Source organism: Notamacropus eugenii, chromosome 4 (genome assembly GCF_028372415.1).
Source record: "Notamacropus eugenii isolate mMacEug1 chromosome 4, mMacEug1.pri_v2, whole genome shotgun sequence".
In the NCBI taxonomy this organism is placed as follows: Eukaryota; Metazoa; Chordata; class Mammalia; order Diprotodontia; family Macropodidae; genus Notamacropus; species Notamacropus eugenii.
Genome location: NC_092875.1, coordinates 368,784,269 through 368,806,195, shown reverse-complemented (window position 1 = coordinate 368,806,195; position 21,927 = coordinate 368,784,269). Strand labels below are relative to the sequence as shown.

At 41.4% G+C, this 21,927-nt stretch overlaps 1 protein-coding gene across 2 annotated transcripts in view; it reads left to right on the top strand.

The window, feature by feature from the left end:
* Positions 1-1,515: 1,515 nt before the first annotated feature.
* The window catches only part of RETREG1 (reticulophagy regulator 1), a 156,724-nt gene continuing 136,312 nt past the window's right edge, over positions 1,516-21,927 (top strand). For both annotated transcript variants that reach the window (XM_072605460.1, XM_072605461.1), the window contains exon 1: positions 1,516-1,916. In XM_072605460.1, the coding sequence (XP_072461561.1) occupies positions 1,615-1,916 (302 nt within the window). In that variant the 5' untranslated portion in view covers positions 1,516-1,614. The remainder of the gene's footprint in view (positions 1,917-21,927) is intronic.

The following is a 21,927-nucleotide window of genomic DNA, read 5'->3' as shown; positions in this document are numbered from 1 at the left end:
TGATTTTTAACAGGTAAATCAATCCTCCAAATGAGTATTATCCCCTGCCATTGAGTCATCTGTCTCACTTATGCTGTTTCCCCCAACAGAATGTAAGAACCTTGAGGAGAGGGACTGTTTGTGGTCATCTTTACATCCCAAGTGTCTAGCACAAACAAAGCGTATTAAATGGAATTTGTTGAACTCCCCAAAGGTCTGATTGCAATAGCGTAAGATCGACCAAACCAATGACCTGAAGCGATTGCTTCCATCTGCTCTCTAGTTTGGGGAAGTTCTCTCTTTGGATCTCATAAATAAATCGAGAAGGAAATGGAGAGGAATGGGAAAAGAAAAGGTCTACCTGGTGAACCCAGAATGCCATTCTCTCTCAACTTCCATTCAAAAGTTGGGTCACATCCCACAATTGGGGGTGGGAGGAATTGGGATTTCGAGGAGATGTTCCAACCTCTGCCATTAATCTGATCTCTGTGACAGCAGCGAGGTCTAATGGATGGAACCAGGAAGGCCGGGGTCCGAGTCCAGCTTCGGCAGTCACTTCACTTCTCCGTGATCCAGGTAACTTTCTAGGACTGTCACTTGTTGGGAAGGTGCCAGCCTTCCCTGGCCCAGGAAGTTTCTTCACCAGTGAAGTAACAGGTCCTGCGCCTTTGACAAAGGTAAGTGTATCTCTTGGTGTCTTAATCATTCTATCTTACCCACCCTGGAACAGCGGAGGAAAGTCCAGGCCCAGGAAGGTGCAGTCGGGCCAGTAATCCCCGGCAGACACCTGGCTGCTCCCTCACCCTCCTGCCCTAGATCTGGCTGCCACGCTTCTCACCTGCTGCCCAGCGGAGGAAGCAGGGTGGCCAGCGGCCGGTCGGACGTCTTTTGGGCCAGGGTCCCAGTCTGACAAATGGATGTCCTCCACGAGCCTGCCTAACCCGAGGCCAGCGCCCCCTGACTTTTCTCCAGGTTACATTGTTGCCTTTCAGGTTACCGGCCTCAGAACAGAAACTGTAGACTCACTACGGGGCCGGGGAAGGGAGGCCTGGGGTTTTCCCTCGCACTTTGGGGCGCACCCACCGCCAACTTTCCCGGGAAGTCCCCCCGCCGCCGCCTCCCAAACCCAAAGCTGCGGCCCCGCATTCACAGCTACCCCGGAGAGGACGCGCGCACGCTCGCCACTCCCGCACCGTCTGTCCGCCGCCTGCACCTCTCCCCGCGGGGCGCAGGCTAACCTGGCCACACCCACTTCCTGCCCACCCCAGCGGCCGGCTCGGGTGGGCCAGACGGCTGCGGCCCGGCCCGGCTCCGCCAGCGCCGGGGGCCAGCCCGGCTCTGTGACGTCACAGGCCGCCCCCCTCCCTCAGCACTTCGGTGCGCGGCCGCCGCCCGCAGCCCCCGCCGCAGCCTCGGGCCAGTCTCGCGCCCGCCTCCTCGGCCCCCGGCCGCCCAGCGCGCCGCATCCACCCACACTCCTCCCCCGTCGGCCCCGGGGAGCGTCGGAGCCGAGGCGGAGGCCAGCAGCGACAGCGGCAGCAACACCGGCACCGCTCCCACCGTCGCGACCACCCCGCGGACCGCAGGGCTCCGCCGTCCCCTCCGGGCCCCAGAAGGCACTAGTGGAAACTGAAGATGGCGAGTCTGGGAGCCCGGGAGGAGGAGCGGGAGGGAGGATGCTGCGCGCGGGCAGCCGAGGAGGAGGAGGAGGCTGCGGCCGCGGCGGCGGCGGACACCGGGCGGGGGGCGGCGGCCGGGGCGCCCCCGGCCCGGGAGGACAGCGCGCAGGCGGCGGCCGGAGCCGAAGCGGCCGCCGCGGTGACCTGGCTGCTGGGCGAGCCCGCGCTGCTGCTGAGCGGCTGCGTCGGGGAGGCGCTGAGCTGGCGGAGGCCCCTCCGCAGCCTGCTGGGCTTTGTCTGCGCCAACCTGCTGTTCTGGTGAGCGCGCCCGGGCCGGGGACCGGGGACCGGGGACCGGGGGTGGGGGGGGGGCGGCTCACCTGCGCCAGGTGCGGCACCGGGGAAGTGGGAGGGGGCGGCTCCCGGCCCTCCCTGCTGCCTAGCTTTCCCCTAGTAAGCGCTGCCCTGCGCAGAGGTGCCTCCCCTTAACTGGCCTGCGGACCTGCGGCTAAGCCCGCACCCGCTCTCGGTCGGTGCCCCGCACGCTTGGGAACACCTTGGGAAACGTACGAGTCTTTCCTTGTCCTGTCCGTGAGGGCGTGCACCAGCGTGCGGGAGCTTGCGTCCCTGCCTGCGGTCACAGCAGGTACACCCAGGCGGACTGCGGGACGCGTTCGGTGCTGCCGCGGTCCTGATGCGCCGAGGCGCCACTGGGTGATTGGTTTTCCCCCCTTGGGACCCGGTCTGCCGGATTTGCTCCCTGATGAGAAAATGCAGACAGAGCAGGCAAACAGGTAGATGAGCAGCCTTCCACGGTCCAGAATAGGGAGGATTTTACATTGAAAAACAGAGTGGAAAAGGCGGGCATGGTCTGGTGAAGGTTGTTCAGCAGGCTTGATTAATTCCAGAGTGGCCATCTTCAAACACCCAGATGAAGGACCTAGCTCTTTAATCGATAGAAGTGCTTTGTCATCTTAATTGCCAGCATAAACTCCCGCCACGACCATCATCTGCTGTCTAGAGAATTCCTGCCATAACAACAGCCCATAACCCAGAATGAACATTTCTTGTTATAATAAATGCCACGTTATAACTAAGGGCGTGGCCCTTCCATTCCCTAGGAGGAACCTTTGGCTTTGAAAAGTCTTCTCAGAGCTGCACCCCCCCCAGTTCCTGCAGCTCTTCTGCATGGGACATGATTTTTCTTAATGATACTCCTCTGCCCCTCCTTCAGTTTGTCAGTGCCCCTCAGAAAGTGGGTCATCCCAGCTGAGCATAGTACTCCAGATGTATACAGAATAGTGCGGAGTACATGGCACCTAATTAGCTTTCAAGTTTATCAGTGTGTTTATCAAAGCACACTACCATTTCCTAGATATTCATGAAAGCCAAGGAGATTTTTCTGTAAATAGAAACTGATAGATCCCCGTGTCTCAGGCAAAATGAGCTGTCCTCTTGGTAATGTCATAAGTCCTTTGTGTTCCTAGATTTTCCTTTTCTCTGTCAGTGTCTGATGTTTACCTACTGTTGTCATTGTTAGATTAAGAAAAAATGTTATTCGATAAGCTAGGTATGGAATACTGAATATAGTGCTGTCTTTGGAGTCAGGAAGATCTGAGATCCTGACTTAGATACTTAGTCGCTGTGTGATTCTGGCAAGTCATTTAACGTTGAGCTTCAGTTTACTCCTATGTAAAAATGGAGATAAAAATAGTATTAACTCGTAGGGTTGTTGTGAGGATCAATCAAAGCAGTGGACTTTGCAAACCTAAAATTGTTTATATAAATGCTAGCCATAATTGTAGGTACAACCATAGTATTATTCCAGGTTTATTAGGAACATTTCGCACAATCTACTTCAGTCTTTTTTGTTACAGAAGAGACAAAATGTATTATGAATAAAATTCCCAATACTTAGTGGATTTGATTTGACTCTTCATTAATGACAGTTGTTACCCCCTCTTCACACCTTAGTAGATAGAATGAGTTGCTACTGAAGAAAAAAGTCATCATTATCTATTGGCCAGCCTTCTGAAAATGACCTCTGCACCTAGCTGACCCAGTCCTCAGACAACGGTAATACAGACAATATTGTAAGGACAACATTCCAAGCTTTTCCAACTTGGTAGAACCTGAGGTCTTGTGTTCTCCTGGAATAACCTTGGGACACCTCTGCACTGTGGTGAGGCATTATAGGAAGACTTGAGTGAAAGATGCTAGTTATCCATTGAAAATGGCATCACATTCTGCCTCCTGAATGAAGTTATAAGGCAATACATTTGATACTTTACAAACATACTTCCTGTCATTCAATAATCCTAAATTTTCCAGATTCAAGAAATGGACAGAGAGACATGTAGTATCAAGATCCTAAGTTGTGTGTGTTCAGTCCTTTGTTGCCAAAGAAGACCATGCCATCAGAGAAATGATGACATGACTTGCACTTGACTTTGTTTTGAGTGAGGGAGGGCTGTGCAGGTCACTAGCCTCACTTCTCCTCCAGAACCATCTGAATCCAGTGACCAAAAATATTCATCAGGATGACTGGAGATGACCCAGGATGAGGCAGTTGGGATTAAGTGACTTGCCCCAGGTCACACAGCTAGTGAGTGTCAAGTGTCTGAGGTGAGATTGGAACTCAGGTCCTCCTGACTCCTACACTGGTGCTCTATCCACTGCACCACCTAGCTACCCCTAATTCTCCAAGTTACTAGCTTGATGAGTAACCTTGGACCAAGTACCTTATCTCTCTGGGTCTTAATCTCTTCATCTGTTCTGCTACACAATTTCTGTTTTCATTTCTAGATCTAACTTTTAAATGAATCAGATGAAAAAGTTATTTTCAGCACTCTGCTCAGATGAACCTTTTGTTTTTGATTGGGGGACTTACTTGTTTTTTACTTCTTTTTAACTATACATGCGTGAATTTCATTTGACAGAAAAAATATTTCTGTTCTTCAAATTCTGAAATAGTTGCAATTTCTTTTTTTTTTTCCTATGCCTTGGTCTCTTGTATTTTTGACCCATTTTTCCCAACTTCTTAGTGTTTAGTTCTTTCCATCTGTTTGTTACATCAAGAACTCTATGGTTAGAATAAGTCCACCCTTTGTTGTTAATGGCAGTAACTTATTTTAAACGTCCATCTGTGTGTGTGTGTATGTATATGTGTGTGTGTGTGTATGCATCACTTCAAATGCCCTTACATCTTGTCATCTAAGGTTCTGCTTTTCCCTCTTCCTCCTCTCCTCCCAACCTCAATTCTGTGTCCTTACTCTTTCTGTGAAAAGATAATAAACATTTATTTGGATTCAAAACCAATTTATATTTGGATTCAAAATTAATTTATATTTGGATTCATATCGTTTTGATTAAAAACACTAATCCTGATCATGTATTATTCTTATACAACTGGTATTGATGAATGCCTTTTGAATTCCTGTAGAATATGTGTTAGTCTTATTTCTGGCCATAATCCTAAAGTATAATGTCCTACTAGGTAGACTTACTTTTGTGGCCTTTTGATTTGACATGTTCAAGTAGTGAACGGTTCCAAAAAATAATGCAGAAGAAAAGGTTTTGTATAGGCCAATTTCTTCTAAGTGAATGTTTCCTCAGACTCAAGAGTTTGCAGTGTAATATTATCCTTGTGCTTATGAGGAAACCTAAATATATGTAAAAAAAATGACTCCTCTTAGATAACTAAATTGGTCATTAGAACTAGGGTCTCCCTTTCATTGCTGTCACTCAGGTAGTTCTCTGTCATTGTGTATTTTTAAGATGCTAAATTAGTCAGGATTATAGACGCTTGAAGTTGAAAAGTGTCTTAGAACAACATTCATCCAGCTTCCTATTCTGTACTTAGTCACATTTACAACATTCTTGACTGGTGGTCAGAAACTTTGTAAGCATTATTAATGACTGTGGAGTCACTACCTCATGAGGCAATTCGTTCTACTTTTGAATATATTGAATGCTTTTTTCTACTGAGTTCAAATCTGCCTTACTAATTCTATCTTTTGGAGGCAACGTAACATCCTGGAAGGAGTATTGGATTTGGGATCCTAGGACCTTGGAGACCAGCCATGATGGATAAGTAGGAGGAAGCAGTACAGCCCCGCTTTAACTCCCTCACTGACTCCCCCCTAACAACTCCAATAAAGATCTAAGAACAGCACCCTACTGAGCCTTGGAAAAAAAAATGAGAAATAGGACTTGAAAAAAAATGAGAAGTAGGGCTTGGAAAAAGAATGAACAGCTTAGTACAAAAGGTACAATACCTCCAAGTAACAAACTCCTTGAAAATTGTAATAGTCAGAGTTAATGACTTTATAAGACAATAAGAAAGTTAAAAGGTTGAACCAAATAAAAGGAAATGTAAAGTTATCTTTTATCAAAAACAATTGAAACACATCAAGAGCTAATTTAAGGATAGATTACATGAATAAAACAAGAGACTGGATATCATATTTCAAGAAGTCATGAAAAAAACCCAGAACTGTCCAGACTTACTAGAACAAGAGGGCAAAGTGAAAACAGAAAGAATCCACTGGTCACCTCCTGAAAGAAACTCCAAGATGAAAACTCCCAGGAATATCATATGCAAAATCCAGAGCTTCTGGCTCAAAGGAATCTGAAGATCTGGGTTCAAGACCCAATTATCTCTCTACTTCTTATATAACTGGACAAATTGTTGAAGCTTTCTAGGCCTCCATTTCCTAATCTTTAAAATAAGGGAGATGGACTGATGACTTCTGAGATCTCTTCCAGTTTTAAATCTCTAGCCCTGTGATCAAATTTAACTGCACAGAAAATCCACTCCTGCCTCTGTATGATCAACCTTCTGATATCTGAAGATAGTCATGATGTCCCACTGTGTCTTAACAATTTTAAATTCCTTCAGTCATTCCTTACGTGACATGCTTTCCAGGTCCTTTCATTCTCCCTTGTTTGTACTGAGAATTTTCAGTGTTCCTACATGGTGAACTGAATTGAACTCAGCCCTTCAAATGTTCCAACTGTTCAGTGGAACTGTTATCTTCCTTGTCCTAGACACTTACACTTTTATTAATGAATCCAGATGTTGCATTAGCTGGGGAAAGCTGGTTTTCTCTGCCTCGGTTGGCTGCTCTTGCCCATCTGCCATATGACTGGAGCATGATGATCATTGCCCATGGTTTTTAGGCAACTTGGAGTGAGAATTAGAAAAATCTCTTTGAAATGTAACAAGTAAGTACATAGAAGAATCAAATTGAGCGATCGTTTGAGTGAGCAACCTAAAACAATGATTACGTATTATACCCATGTAACAATATTAGATTATTAAAATATTATACCCAGGTAACAAAATGTAGTTTCCCTAGAGTATTTCATAGTCAGATTATGTTGAGTGATGGGTTCCTTCTGCCTTGAAAGTAATTTGTAGTTCCCCCTCATCTGTTGTTGGTCTGTCCTTGACTTTTGTCCTGGTGTCTCTTGGGTCTCCCAGTCAATACAGTTGATCAGCAAGTATTGAGTACATAACTGTGTGTTCTGTACTGTGGGGACTAATAATAATATGAGAGTAATCATACTAGCTCACATTTCTGTAGCACCTTTGTTTATTAAAGTGCTTTCTGCCTAGAACTCTGTGGTATGATGAGTACAGTTATCATTGTCCACATTTTACAGATGAGAAGCTCAGAGAGCTGACCTGATTTGCTCAAATACACACAAGCTGATAAGTGTCATATCTGGGAGATTCAAGCCCAGCTCTCTTGATTCCAGGTGCGGCACTCCTCTCACAATACCATATCGCAAAAAAAACATGTGCTCTGATTCTCCTATCCCTTACCTTAGCATACTTTATAGTACATTAGTAGACACTTAACAGTAATAACTTTGTTGAGTGAATGAATAGTTTATAATCATTCACTCACTTTACAGTCATGGAGCTTGTAAGATAATTAGGGAAATACAACTAAAACACAAGAGTTAATTAGAAAATAGTACACAATTTTTAATTAACGTGGGACACATACATAGGATTTCAGGCATCACAGCACTGTAACCTTATAGCTGGAAGGGAGAGGCCATCATAATTCAACCCTCTTTACAGATGAGAAGACTGAGGGTGGAAGTGACCTTACAGAATTACAGTAGGGAGCTACTGAAAGTTAGGTTCATCTGTGTGTTGAACAGTGGCTTGAAAAAAGGCTGAGATATACTTTTAGACTATATGACTTCACTTGACTGTGGGCATTTTAGGTTAGGTGTATCTCACATTAGACAATTTTGAACTAGATTGATTCTTGTTCTAACTTTCATCACAAATTTTTTTTTGTCTTGGCATAGTTTAGGTAAAACTGCATTCAAGTTCGTGTTGCAGCTGGCATTGTCCTATTTTAGGTTGAAGATTTCATGCATAATTCTTCATTTTTTGAAGTTTGCGTGATTAGATAGTACAGACATGCCAACGTAGAAACACTTTTTAATGTGTGAACTTGCTCTGTATTTTTTTGAATACATCAAAGTATAGTCTTTATAATGTTCTCCAGTCTCTGCTGTATTTCAAATTTTGACAAAAAAAATCAATCATTTTCCAAATGTTTTATCAGCACTTATATGTCAGAGTTGCAGCTGGAAGTAGTGAATCGTTGGTATAGAACACTGCAGAAGGGGCCTTCTGTGCCTCACCCCACTATGTTGGAATTGAGGGGAAAGTCACCCAAATGGCTTCTGACTTGCTCAAGCATGGATTCTTTTATTATTGTAGATTTATACCTCTGTTAAAATATGAGAATGAGGGTGTTAAACATGGCACTGCATTCATAGATAAAGCCAAATTACTTTATCTAGGAATGTTACCAATGTATGACATTTAACTAGGGTAGAACATTTTACTTTAAAAAGTAATTTACTGGCAGTCTCAATTATCATCGCCCTTGCTTTCAGGTGATGATCATTCTGTATGTAGGACAGTGAGACTGTTACAGCGTAAGATTAAAGGAGAGGATGTTATACACATAATCTTATGTATGTAGTCTCTGTCTTCAAGATGGGCATTTTCCATATTCCAGTCCTTGGATATATTTTAAAAAATTATAATGGTAATATCTAGCATTTATGTGTAGTGCTTTAAGGTTTACAAAGCACTTTACATTATCTCCCTTAATTCTCACAACACTCTTGCAAGGTAGGTGCTATTCTCATCTTCATTTTACAGATGAAGATACTGAGGTGGAGAGAGGTTAGTTGACTTGCCCTGGATCACACAACTCCTAAGTGACTGGGACTGGATTTGAACTCAGGTCTTTCTGACTCCAAATCTAATACTCTAGTGACTCTATCACCCACTGTCTTACTGATGTGAAAAATTTTTTAATAACCAAAAGACCTTATTTCCAAAATGTATTCACTTAAAACTGACTCCTCACACAACATTTTATCTCATCTCCATGTTTTTGCACAGGCTGTTTTTCTCTCTTGTCTGGAATGTACTCCCTTTTCTCCTGTGTCACTTAGATATCTATACCACCTTCAAAACTCAACTTGTGTCGCTTTCTACACAAGCAATTTTTCTCTGAGATCCTTGAGAGTACGGATTATTTTATTGTTTGGATTTCTATTCCTAAGGCCTAGCCCAGTGCCTGGTACATAGTAAGCTCTTAAGAAATGCTCCTTGATTGATTAACAGACCCCCCCCCCCCCAAAAAAAAAACTTTGCTAGTACATACTATCTCCCCATTATATTGTATTTCCTTTGTGTAAACTTAATTGTGTACATGCCTCTCCTGATAGAAGGAAAGCTACTTGAAACCAGAGGTGATTCGTATTTATGTTAGTAGTCACTAACCATCTACTTCCTGCTTCCTGTTGAATTTGATTCAGGTTAACAAGCATTTATTAATAGATTACTAGCTCTTGATCCCAGCCAATCCCCATAGCTAGTAGGGAGAATTTAGATATCATGTCAGTCCATAGTATAATTTGGAATAGGAAATAGTGCTCTAGAAGGGAAAAAAATAAATAAATGAATTACTTGAGATTCAGATTTCAAGTACCTCAAACCAAATACTTTTCTCATTGTAAAGACATCATATTTAAGCAGTTCTGTATTTCCCTTTTGGGACTTATATAACCTTCTGATCCATACCTCTCTGGTCATTCTTTCATCTTCTGCCTTCTGTTAGAATTATTTGTGTTTGCATCTTATCTTTGCTATTGAAGTATGAACTCCGTAAAGGAAGAGACTACCTTACTCCTTTTGGTATTCCCCACAGTTTAATATATTTTGCCAGTAGGCACTCAATAAATGCTCAACGAATGAATTAAATATGAGTCTTTCCCTTAGATGATAAACAAAGATCTTGCCGAAAGCCTCCCAGTGAGGTTACAGTTCAGAAATAGAACTTCGTATCTTCATGTTCCTCTGCTCCACTAGACCACATCTCTCCATTTAAATTTCTAATGTGTAGTTTGAAACACTGCATAATAATTCTACATAGATATTTATGTGGTGTAAATTAGATTCCAGTGCCTATGCTGCCTCTTTACTTTTTGAAATTGACATAGTTTGGCAAATCATGGCATTTTTATGATTCCCTACACATTTTTGTTTTGTTTTTACAGTTGAAAGGGAGTTTGATTTGTTTTTTAAATTTTTAATATTTTTAAATTACATGTGAAAATTTTTAAAATATAAGTTTTTTTTTAAAATTTTGAGTTCCAAACTCTCTCCCTTCTCTCTCTCCTCCTTCCCTGAGATGGCAAGCAATTTGATATAGGTTATACATGTGCAGTCATGTGATCCCCTAAGGAAGAATTGTTATAATGCATATGAAGAAGTGTTAGTTTAAGATTTAGCCCATTATGAATTGGTAAGGAAAATGAAAAATTAGTCCTGACAAACTTTTATGGAAATGCTTTGTAACAAATTTTTATAAAAGAGAAACTCAGCATATTTTTAAAAAATCAAGGTGAATTGAATAAACTTTTAATCCATTTATTCAGAGAATAATTTTTAAGAAGTAATAACTTATAATTGTTTGGTTCATGACCTTTTTATCTTCTGTAAGCAAAGTTAAGAAAAACAAATAAACTCCTTTCTCTCTTCCGGTGCTGGGTCTGGAAAGCTCTCCACCCAAGTATTGCATAGTATAATCTTAAAATTTAAGTTAATAGTTTGCATGAAATTATTCAGTAATGTGTGTCTGGGTTGTGAATAATTTAGTTAAATGCAGTATTTATCAGTGTCAGAATAGATTTGGTTCTTATTTTTAACATCTGAAGGGCATTTTTTAATGTAGATCACAAATTATACGCAATAGGGAAAAATAAAAGCATATAATGGGGTTATAGTTTCTGAAATTGGGCTTTGCTGATCTCAGGCTCTAAACCTCACCTGGGTAGTTCTGAACTCCCTAAGGAATACCTTGGGAGATGAGAATAGGAGAAATGGCTGGAAAGACTTATTTGGGACTTAGCTGTTGAAAATACCTTACCAGACATTCGCGATTGAAAAGTCTGGAGGAATGATTCTGGGCACTGTTCATTTCAGGAGTTCTTAGCCTACAGTCCATGACCTTGTTTTTAAAACATTTTGATGACTGAATTTCAATACATTTAATGTCCCATATATGTATAATTTTATATATTTAAAAAACATGATTTTGAGAAGTGGTACATATCCTTTGCCAGACTACTAGAAGTGTACATTACAGAATCCCTCATCTGAAAGTTCAGATCCATTCTAGGGGGAATGCAGTGAAATTGGACTAAAATCGGTTCCTTGTGGGACTACTTTAAATTTGGAATGGCAGAAGTTAGGATGAATTGGTATTGGCCTACTCATATGAAAATTTTTTGGACTGAGAGTTTTTGTGTGCCTGGAGTAGGACCTGTTTTGATGGCTGTGACCATCAAATATGTGATATGATTTGATGGCTGTGACCTAAATATGACCATTTCGGATTCTGTTCTTGGAGATTGCCCAGGGCGACCCCACAGTTTATGTTATGGGGTCATTGTGAAGAGGGAAAAGGAAGCCTGTTTTTCCTAGGCACTGAGACATAAGATTTTATAGACCCTATCAATAATTTTGTTTTGAGTTCTGTAATGAAAAATGCTGGCATGTTATGGTTTTTCTCAACCCATGTGATTTATTCTCCTTGCATTATTTTATTTTATATTTGCTGAACAGCTCCTATTTTGAGGGTGAAGTAAAGACTTAATGGAATTTAGTACACAAGGTGCCAGGCCTAGAGGCCTGTATTGGGCTACCCGAGTCTTTCTTACCTGTCCCAGGTCTTCGGTTGGCCAAACCGGATAAACGTATGAGAGAAAGGACGTTCCAGAGTCGAACAGGGGTTGAGCTTTATTACAGGGTCTGGGTTACAAGTGCAGGGAGGTCTTCCTTAGGAGGAAGAGGGGGAGATTTCCTAAGGAGGCTAAGCTTAAGGGATTGGAAGTAGAAGTACAAGCGGGGAGAGAGGGGGAGGGGAGAGAGGAAAGAAGAAAAGCGGAGCCTACTGTCCTCTTGGCTCCTCACGTGCTAAGAGAGCTTTCAGGCTTCCTCAATCCTACTTAACCTTCAGCCGCACAGTTTGCATCTCAATACCGTGCTGTTAGGTAACTAGGTGTGCTCCAATCCGGGACCATCTCGAGGGCAGGGAGACTCCACCCATCACGTATCTCCCGGGGAGAGGCGGAAATACCCGAGCTAGCCGAGCTAGCTCAGTCTGACCTTCTCGAACCCCGCTGTTCATGGAGGGCCTCGTAAGACTCTAAGATTTAGAAGTCCCACTTTTACCCGCCCGAGACCGTCCACACGGAATTGAGCTTCCAATCCCAACACAAGGTACCTTAGAGGTAGCCCTCTAGTACATCCCACACCTGGCCAGAGGTCCACTTCTACCTATCAAGTGGTCATCCAACATTTACTTGAATACTCCTGGTGAAGGGGAAACACACAACATTCCAAGACTGCTATCCTAACAAATTCTGATTGTTAGTTTTTCCTAGCATGAAGCCTAAATCTTTGTCTCTGCTACTTCTACAGATTATTCCTTGTTCTTCCCTTTGAGGTCCAGCAGAACAAGTGTTATACCTCTTTGTGACAGCCCTTGAAGAAAACTATCATGTTCTGTCTGCCTCCCTCAAATAATCTTTTTTCTAGGTTAAAAATGCCTATTTTCTTCAACTGATCATTCAGTACCTGGCATGATCTCATGGCCCTTTTATCGATCAGGTCTTTTTCATTCTGTTCTGGTCTCTGAATGTTTTCTAGCTTATTATTGTTTCTAAAATGTGGCACCCAGAACTGAACACAATGCTCTGGATATGGACTGATCTGAATACAGTGGAGTATCACTACTGTTCTTGAAAGCTAACCCAAATTTTTGTATGTTACATGTGAAAAAACAAACTTTCAGTCTCATAGACTTGGGTTCAAATTGTGCAGATTTTCAACATCACTTACAGTGCAAATAGCTTGCTAGAGAAATGTTGACAGATGTTTTCCCTTTGCATCTATTTGTTGTCTTTCCAACTTTATCTATAAATGTTTTTTGAAAGGACTTTGTGGTTAATCTAAGTTTTCTATAACCTCAACTTCACTTCCATTGCTTTTTGTTGTTTTGTGAAACAAGATTATAATTTCCAGTCCCCTTTTGTTCCTGTTATTCACACACTGACAATGCTCAACCATTGGTCACCCAAACCATCTACTTCTTCCCATCCTTCCAAATTGTTGACGTCTCTTGGAGGAGGAAGTCATGGAATTGTGTTGTTTAAGTGCACCACAGACTCATATTTTCTAATTTCATTTGGATACACAACAAATCCGGTCCTCTTCCCTGATCCACTCTCATGTTCTATGATACTCCCTGGGATGGTTGTTACAAATTTTCTCTTTCAGCCTTCACTACCACCCCTACTCTTCTATTCTCTAACCAGTTAATCTTTGGTTTCAACTTTCCTGAGAAATTCAAGGCCATCCATTGTGAGTTCCTCATCTCCCTTACTTCAAAACTCAATCCTTTTTCGTATTCACCATCTTCATCTGTCTTCTCTATTTTGCTTTGGTCTTTGAAGTAGAGGTGAATGTTTTCCTTGCAAATTTCTCTCCTTGTCGCCATTATTCCCTCTGCCTCCTCTCTTCTTTGGGAGCTTGTTTCATAATTCTAAATGTGTGTCACTGTCTGACTCTTTTACTGCTTTGTCTCTGTATGTTTTAGTGTGTGTTTCTTTGTCTGTATTTTGCTGATGTTCTCTTTTTCCTCTGTCCCTTTCACCCATCATCATACTAACTCTTTCTTGATTTGCCTTCATAGTGGACTTGTGTCTCTTTCAAACATAAAAAATCTTCACTTGACTCTGCCTTCCTTTTAAAGTAGGTGTGTTTGTGTGTGTGTGTGTGTGTGTGTGTGTGTGTGTGTGTTATACTCCGTTGGCAGCCTTTTGAAGCCTATGACCCCTCCTCAAAATGGTGTTTAAAAGTAGTTGAAAATAATACATTTGTTAGAGGTTAATGAAGATAAAAATATAATTTTTTTTCCCATCTAAGTTCACAGACTCTTAGGTTTAGAACCTCTGCCTTAAACTACCATTCAGTATCTCTCTTGCCTTTCATTGCCAATTGTTTGGTCATCTACACTTACTACTTCTAGTTGCTACCCATTCACTTTTCAACCCCTTGTGATCTGGCCTCCAATTCAACTGCTCCATTGAAACTGCCCTCTTAAAGGTTAGTAATGCTTTTTTAGCCACTAAATCCAACGTCTTTTTTTCAGTCTTCCTCATCTTTTTGTTCTTTAGCCTTTGACACAGTTGACCATCCATTGCTCATATCTAATCTTCCCTTCTTCATTTTCTTTGACACAGATTTCTTCTTTGCTTGGATCATCACCCATCTGCCACCTCTTCAACATGGTTCCCCAAGGCCTTGTCCTACACCCTCTATTCTTCTCTCTCTGTATTCCCTTTTCTTGGTGTTCTCATCAACTCTCATAGACAGATGATTCTCAAATCTGGATAAGCAGCATTAGTTTCTATTCCTGAATCCTAGTTCCACATTTCTAGGTTCCTGTTGTATATATACCTCTACCTAGGTGTCCTTTTGGCATCTGAAACATTATGTCTGAAACAGCTTATATCTTCCTATGCCTTCTCTAAGGGGCAGCTAGGTAGAAAGAGCGCTGGGCCTGGAGTCAAACTCGTCTTCTTGGATTCAAATAGGTCTGTGGACAATTACTAACTGTGTGACTGTGGGCAAGTCACTTAACCCTATTTGTCTCATCTGTAAAATGAATGAGAGAACAAAATGGCAAAACCACCCTACCCTCTCTGCCAAGAAAACCCCCAATGGGGTCACGAAGAGTCAACATGACTGAAATGACTAAACAACAAATTTCTTCTCTAAACTTCTCCATTTCTACTGAAGATCCTTTCATCTTTCCAGTCACTTGGGTTTATGACTTCATAGTCATCTTTCATTCTTTCCCTCACCTTATATCTTTACCTCTACCCCTCAATCAGGTGCCAGTTCCTGACAGGACAGTTCTGTCTCCACAATCTTGAGTATCCATCTCATTCTCTTAAATCACATATCCTTCCCTCTCTCCCTGGTTCTCCTCTCCTTTTGCCTGTATTATTGTCATAGCCTTTCCAAGCCATATTTCACACAGCTGTTAAAGTATTCTTAACTAAGGTACAGGCCTGAGTATGTAATTTCACTGCTCAGAAACCATCTCAGGTTCTCTGTTTTTTCTAGGATAAAGTATAAATTCTTCAAAGTGACATTTAAGGCCATCTATAGCTTGGCTCCAGTCTACATTTTTTATCCTGTTTTCTCATTATTTCTCTTCATGTACTCTGCATTCCAGCCAAACTGAACAGGCTTTTCTCTTAACTCAAGATTTCATCTTCTGCCTCTGTATTTGCTCAAGCTTTTTGTAATGCCCGGAATGCGCTCTCAACTAATCTTACCTTTCATAGCCCTCACCCTTCTTCAGTACTCACCTTTTCCCTGTGAGGTCTTCCCTGATTTATCCAGACTCTAATGTTTTGTTCCTCCGTTTGCCTTCTACTTAGCCATCTAGATATTGTATCTCCTCTGTAGGATATAACCCCCCTTGAGGACAGCAGTTGTTTCATTTTTGTCTTCTCAGTCTTAGTGTGCATATTGCATTTGCTTTGCATATTTATTCATTCTCCACAATGCTGGCAGTCATTTTCCATGAGATTTCAGAGTCGGACTTTTGTGAAGATCTTTTACCATTTATCAAGTAATTATTAAATCAAAGCATGAAATAACCTGGGCAACTGGCAATGATTGACATTTCTTAATAATTGGTATTTTTATATAGGTTTTGCTGTGTTGTATATTTATGATGTTAATTCCTTCATTGGTTGATTTCATTTTTTTATTTACCAGTAAGTGTTTGTTAAGTATTTACTACATACAAATTACTGTCTCAGGTTGTTGGTTTTTTCCTTTCAGAGACATGATTTTATCAGCGTTAGAAGTCCCACATTGTGGAAGCTCTCCATTAATGCAGATGGGCAACTCCTCTGTCATTTGTTGTTTTTGAGGGCTACCTAGTGCATTAAAAAATCAAGTAATTTACCCATTGTCACAAAACCAATAGTTATAAGAGGATAGGATTCACACTCAGGTCTTCCTGATTCCAAAGCCAGCTCTTGAAGGCACTCTACCATTCTTAGGTACTATGGGAAATGTAAAAAATGAGAAATGTACTGAACCTGCTCTCCAGGAGGTTTCTGCCTAGTAGATAGAATGAGAATAGTTCATAGACAACTAGATTGGAAGGCATAATGGCACAACCATAGGAGAATTACAAACTCCTTTGGGGATTTAAAGGCAAGAAAGTGTCCTGGGAGAGTGGAGGGAGATTGTGTGTATGGCATCATTTCCCCTCATGCAAAAATGTGGACAATGGTGCATGTAGGAATAGTCTACAAAATGTAGTTTTCTCCTTTTCTCAAGAAGACTACCCTGAAAGCTGTTGTTATTATTTTAAAGGTTTTAAATTTGGGACTGTCTCATTTGGAGTTTAATGAGAAATTGTATTCTCCTGTTAGATTTTCTTTCATTCCCGTTTTTTGTATTGTTTTGACTGTGTGCTTCATTTTTCTAGCATGAGGACTTAATATGGTCCTGGAATTCTCTGGTGGCATTATCAGGAGAGACATATGTTTTCCGTTGGAACCTAGTTAGGCCTTGTGCTAAGGGAATACATTGTCTCCTCTGCTTAATTAGAGAACATTGTTACTGTTTTTCTACCATTACGTATAAAATTTACAGTCACACAAAGATAAAAAAGACTGGATAAAGCTATTGTGTAAAGATGATCTTTTCTTTGGGGTGAGAGGAGGTCAATTAATGGGCAGCATAAGGGTGATGCTATTGTCTAAATGCAAGCATCTCTTTATCATTGGTTTGTACTAACTATGTCATATTCCCCTTTAAGAAAAATAGGAGTGGTAGAGAGAACAAACAGCCCCAAAACTACAGTGTAAGAAATTAGCTCACAGACATTCTTAACCTATTTTAGGATCATGGTAGTCTTGGTAAAGATGATGGACTCATCAGAATAATATTTCTAAATGCATAAAATAAACTACTTAGTATTACAAAGAAAACCAATTGGTGAAATAAAGATGTATTTTTTTTCCACATCTATGTTCATAGGCCCTAGATTAAGAAAACTTTCTCTCGCACAATTTCGAGTTTATTCTTATTGTTTACTAGCGTAGACTTGGGTTGTTGAAATCATTTATCTTGGTAGTTTTTTTTAATTATTATATCTCAGAAAACTGCATTTCATATCAGAACTAAGATGAAAAAGCCTCATTATTGTATTACAGAATCTACCCCACTAGGGTCAAGAAGAGTTTCTAGATAATGAAAGTGGTGTTACAGCATTCTGAGGAAGCCAGGAATCACACTGTTGTTCCCTTTTCAAAGGTCACATTTTTACCTGCTTACAATTTTTTTTTATTGTTTATTTTAAGAAATACTAAAGAACATTTAAAAATTAAGTTAAACATTTTATGATTGATAGCTATATAAAATAATCTAGGGTAGTATGGATCCCTTTGACAATCTGGTGAAGTCTGTGGACCCCTTCTCAGAATGCTTTTAGATAAAATAAAATACATAGTGTTATTAAGGAAACCACGTATATTGAAATAATTATCAAAACATTAAAAAAAAATTCATGGACCCTAAGTTAAATTTTTAAACCTTTAATCTCTGCAGAGTATCTATAAAAAGTTGTTTGCTAACATATCTAGTTGCATTTACATGATAATCTTACTTATTCTTGTGAAAGAATATACTCAGTTTTGCTGAACGGATTATTCTTAGTTTTAATTCTAACTCCTTTGTCAAAAACTCTTTGTTCCTTTACCATGGAAGCCATTAAATCTTGAGTGATAGTGACTGTGGTTCCACAATATATGAATTGTTTCTTTTTGGCTGTTTAAAAATATTTTCTCTTTGACCTAGGAGTTCTGGAATTTTGCTATAATATTCCTGAGAGTTTTCATGTTTTTCTCTTGCCTCCCCACTTTATCCCACCACTAATAAGTCTTTTGCTTGCCTCTTTTATGAGAGATAATTTGCCCCATATAACTTCTCCCTTTCTCCTCCCAATATTTCTCTCTCACTGCTTGATTTCATTTTTTCTTTTTTTTTTTTTTAGTATGTGATCCCATCCTCTTCAATTCACTCTGTGCACTCTGTCTCTATGTATGTGTGCATGTGTGTGTGTGTGTGTACTCCCACCCAGTGCCCAGATACTGAAATGTTTCAAGGGTTATAAATATTGTCTTTCCACGTAGGAATGTAAACAGTTCAACTTTAGTAAGTCCCTTATGATTTCTCTTTGCTGTTCGCCTTTTCATGGTTCTCTTCATTCTTGTGTTAGAAAGTCAAATTTTCTTTCCAGTTCTGGTCTTTTCATCAGGAAAATTTGAAAGTCTTCTATTTCATTGAAAGACCATTTTTTTTCCTGAAGTATTATACTCAGTTTTGCTGGGTAGGTGATTCTTGGCTTCAGTCCTAGTTCCTTTGACTTCTGGAATATCCTATTCCATTCCCTTCGATCCCTCAATGTAGAGGGTGCCAGATCTTGTGCTATCCTGATTGTATTTCCACAATACTTGAATTGTTTCTTTCTAGCTGCTTGCAATATTTTCTCTTTCACCTGGGAATTCTGGAGTTTGGCCACAATGCTCCTAGGAGTTTCTCTTTTTGGATCTCTTTCATGTGGTGTTCTGCGGATTCCTTGAATATTTATTTTGCCTTCTGGTTCTAGAATCTCAGGGCAGTTTTCCTTGATAATTTCATGGAAGATGATGTCTAGGCTCTTCTTTTGATCATGGTTTTCAGGTAGTCCCAGAATTTTTACATTGTCTCTCCTGATTCTATTTTCCAGGTCAGTTGTTTTTCCAATAAGATATTTCACATTATCTTCCATTTTTCGAATCTGCGCGGTATGTTCTGAGATATCTGTCTTTCTCGAAAAGTCCAAAGCGTCCATCTGTATCATTCTAGATTTGAAAGATCTATTTTCTTCAGTGAGCTTTTGAATCTCCTTTTCCATTTGGTTAATTCTGCTTTTGAAAGCATTCTTCTCCTCATTGGCCCCTTGCACCTCCCTTGCCAGCTGAGTTAGGCTAGTTCTCAAGGTGCCAATGTCTTCAAGATTTTTTTGGTTCTCCTTTAGCAGGGAGCTGATCTGTTTTTCATGCTTCTCCCTCATCCCTCTCATTTCCCTTCCCAGTCTTTCCTCCACCTCTCTAACTTGATTTTCAAAATTCCTCTTGAGCTCTTCCATGGCCCGAGCCCATTGGGTGGGCTGGGACACAGAATCCTCGATTTCTGTGTCTTTGCCTGATGGCAAGCCTTGTTCCTCCCCATCAGAAAGGAGGGGAGGAAGTGTTTTTTTCTCTCCGATAAAGTACCCTTCAATAGTTTTATTTCTTTTCCCTTTTCTTGGCATATTCTCCACCTAGTGGCCTGACCTCTGAATGTTCTCCTCACACCCACCTCGCCTCCTGGTCCTCCCAGCCAGCGTTTGGGGACTGAGATTCAAATGCTCCTTCCCGCCTTAGGGCTTTTGGCGGGGGCAGGGCTGCTATTCAGTGCGAGAATTGAGTCCAGGTGGTCAGGGGCAGGGCCGCCTCTCAGGCATAGTTCCCTCTGGGGGTTTATGCACAGACCTTCCACAATGGATCCAGGCTCCCGCCCGCTTGGGGAGCCCCTGTCTGCAGCCGCCTCTCAGCTTCTATCTCCTGGGGGGGCCTGAGTTATGGGGGCACCCCACTCCCCTCTCAACCCGCCAAAGAGACTCTCTCACCTACCCCTGTCAGTCACCTGTTGGTGGGGGGGCCCGTGCAGCTGCTGAAGATCCTGCCCCCGGATCCCTCTCAGAACTGTGCCTCTCAGAGCCGCGGCCCGCCGCCGCCGCAGGTCCAGGCTGGGCTCCGCGTCTGCAGCGCGACCTTTTGCGAGAGGTTTGCAGGTCCCTCTGTGGGTGGTGGGGACCCGTGTGGCCGCTGGAGATCCCGTCTCGCAGCCCTCTCGGATCTGCTTCCCACGTTGTCGCTGCCGCGGTAGGGCTGCTCTCTGCTTCTCGCCCCGGCTCCCAGTCCACGGCGCGAAGGACCCCCCGCGAGAGGTTTGCAGGTCTCTCCGGAACAGAAATCTCCCTCACTCCAATATTCTGTGGTCTCTGGGTGCAGAATTCGCCCTGGGTTAGTCCCCTCTGCCGTTCTGTGTTTTGTGGGTTCGGAGCTGTGTGTATGTGCGTCTTTCTACTTCCTGAGTATATTCTTTCAAGGGGAAAATGGATATTCAGTGAAATAGAGAATTTTCAAGAATTCCTGATAAAAAAACAGAGCTGAATAGAAAATTTAACATTTAAACATAAGATTCAAGAGAAACGTAAAAAGGTAACATGAAAGATTAATCATCATCATCATCATAATTAAACATAGGGGTCTCAATAAAGTTAAACTGTTTTCATTCTTATATGGAAAGGTGATATATGTAAGAATGCTTATGAATTTTATCATTTTAGGACAGTTAAAAGGAGTTTGCATAGACAGAGGGCATATGAGTTGATTATGTTAGAATGATCTCTGAAAAAATGAAGGGGGTGAGAGAGAAGAATGCTCTGGGAGAAAAGGGAAGGCAGAGGTAGAATGGGGAAGATTTTTCTCACATTAAAAGAGTATGCAAAGAAGAACTTTTACAGTGGAGGAGAAAATGGGGGGTGGATGGGGCAAGCAATGCTGGAACCTCACTTGCATTGGATTTGGTTCAAACAGGGAAGAATATATATGCACATTCAGTTGTGTATAGAAATGTAATTTACATAATAGGGAAATAGAGGAAGAGGAAAAGAGAAAGATGGGAGGGATGACAAAAGGGAGGACAGATTAAGGGAGGCAGTGGTTAGAAGAAAAATAGACTTTTGAGGAGAAGACAGGTAAAAAGAGAGAGAAAAGAAGAAAGAGAAGAAAATGAGATGGAGGGAAATGTACAGTAATCCTAACTGAAAGTAAATGGAATGAGTTTACCCATAAAATGAAAGCAGGTAATAGAATGGATTAGACACCAGTATCCAACAATATGTTGTTTACAAGAGACACACTTGAAACAGAAGGACACATACAGAGTTAAAATAAAGGACTGGAGCAGAATCTCATGTGCTTCAGCTGAACTAAAAGGAAGGTATAGCAATCATGATCTCAGATGAAGCAAAAGTAAAAATAGACCTAATTAAAAGAGATAATCAGGGAAACTATATTTTTCTTAATGGTACCCTGGGCAAGTCACTTAAACCTGTCTGACTCAGTTCCTCATCTGTAAAATGAGCCGAAGAGGGAATGGCAAACCACTGCAGTATCTTTGCCAAGAAAACTCCAAATGGAGTCACAGAGTATTGGGCACGACTGAAGAAGGACTTTAACACCACCACCATAGACCGTGAAGTAATATAATCTATAGCAAATTTCTCAGATAAAGTCTCATTTCTCAGATACATACTGGGTATAGAACTGACTCAAATTTATAAAAATAAGAGCCATTCCCCAGTTGATAATTGGTTAAAGGTTATAGACAGGCAGTTTTCAGAAGAAATCAGAGTTATCTATAGTCATATAAAAATGCTCTGAATCAATATTGATTAGAGAAAGGCAAATTAAAATAACTGAGGTATTACCTCACACCTGTCAGACATTACAAATGCTGGAGGGGATGAAGGAAAAATGGGTACACTTACGAATCATTGGTGGAGTAGAAAACTAGTCCATTCATTTT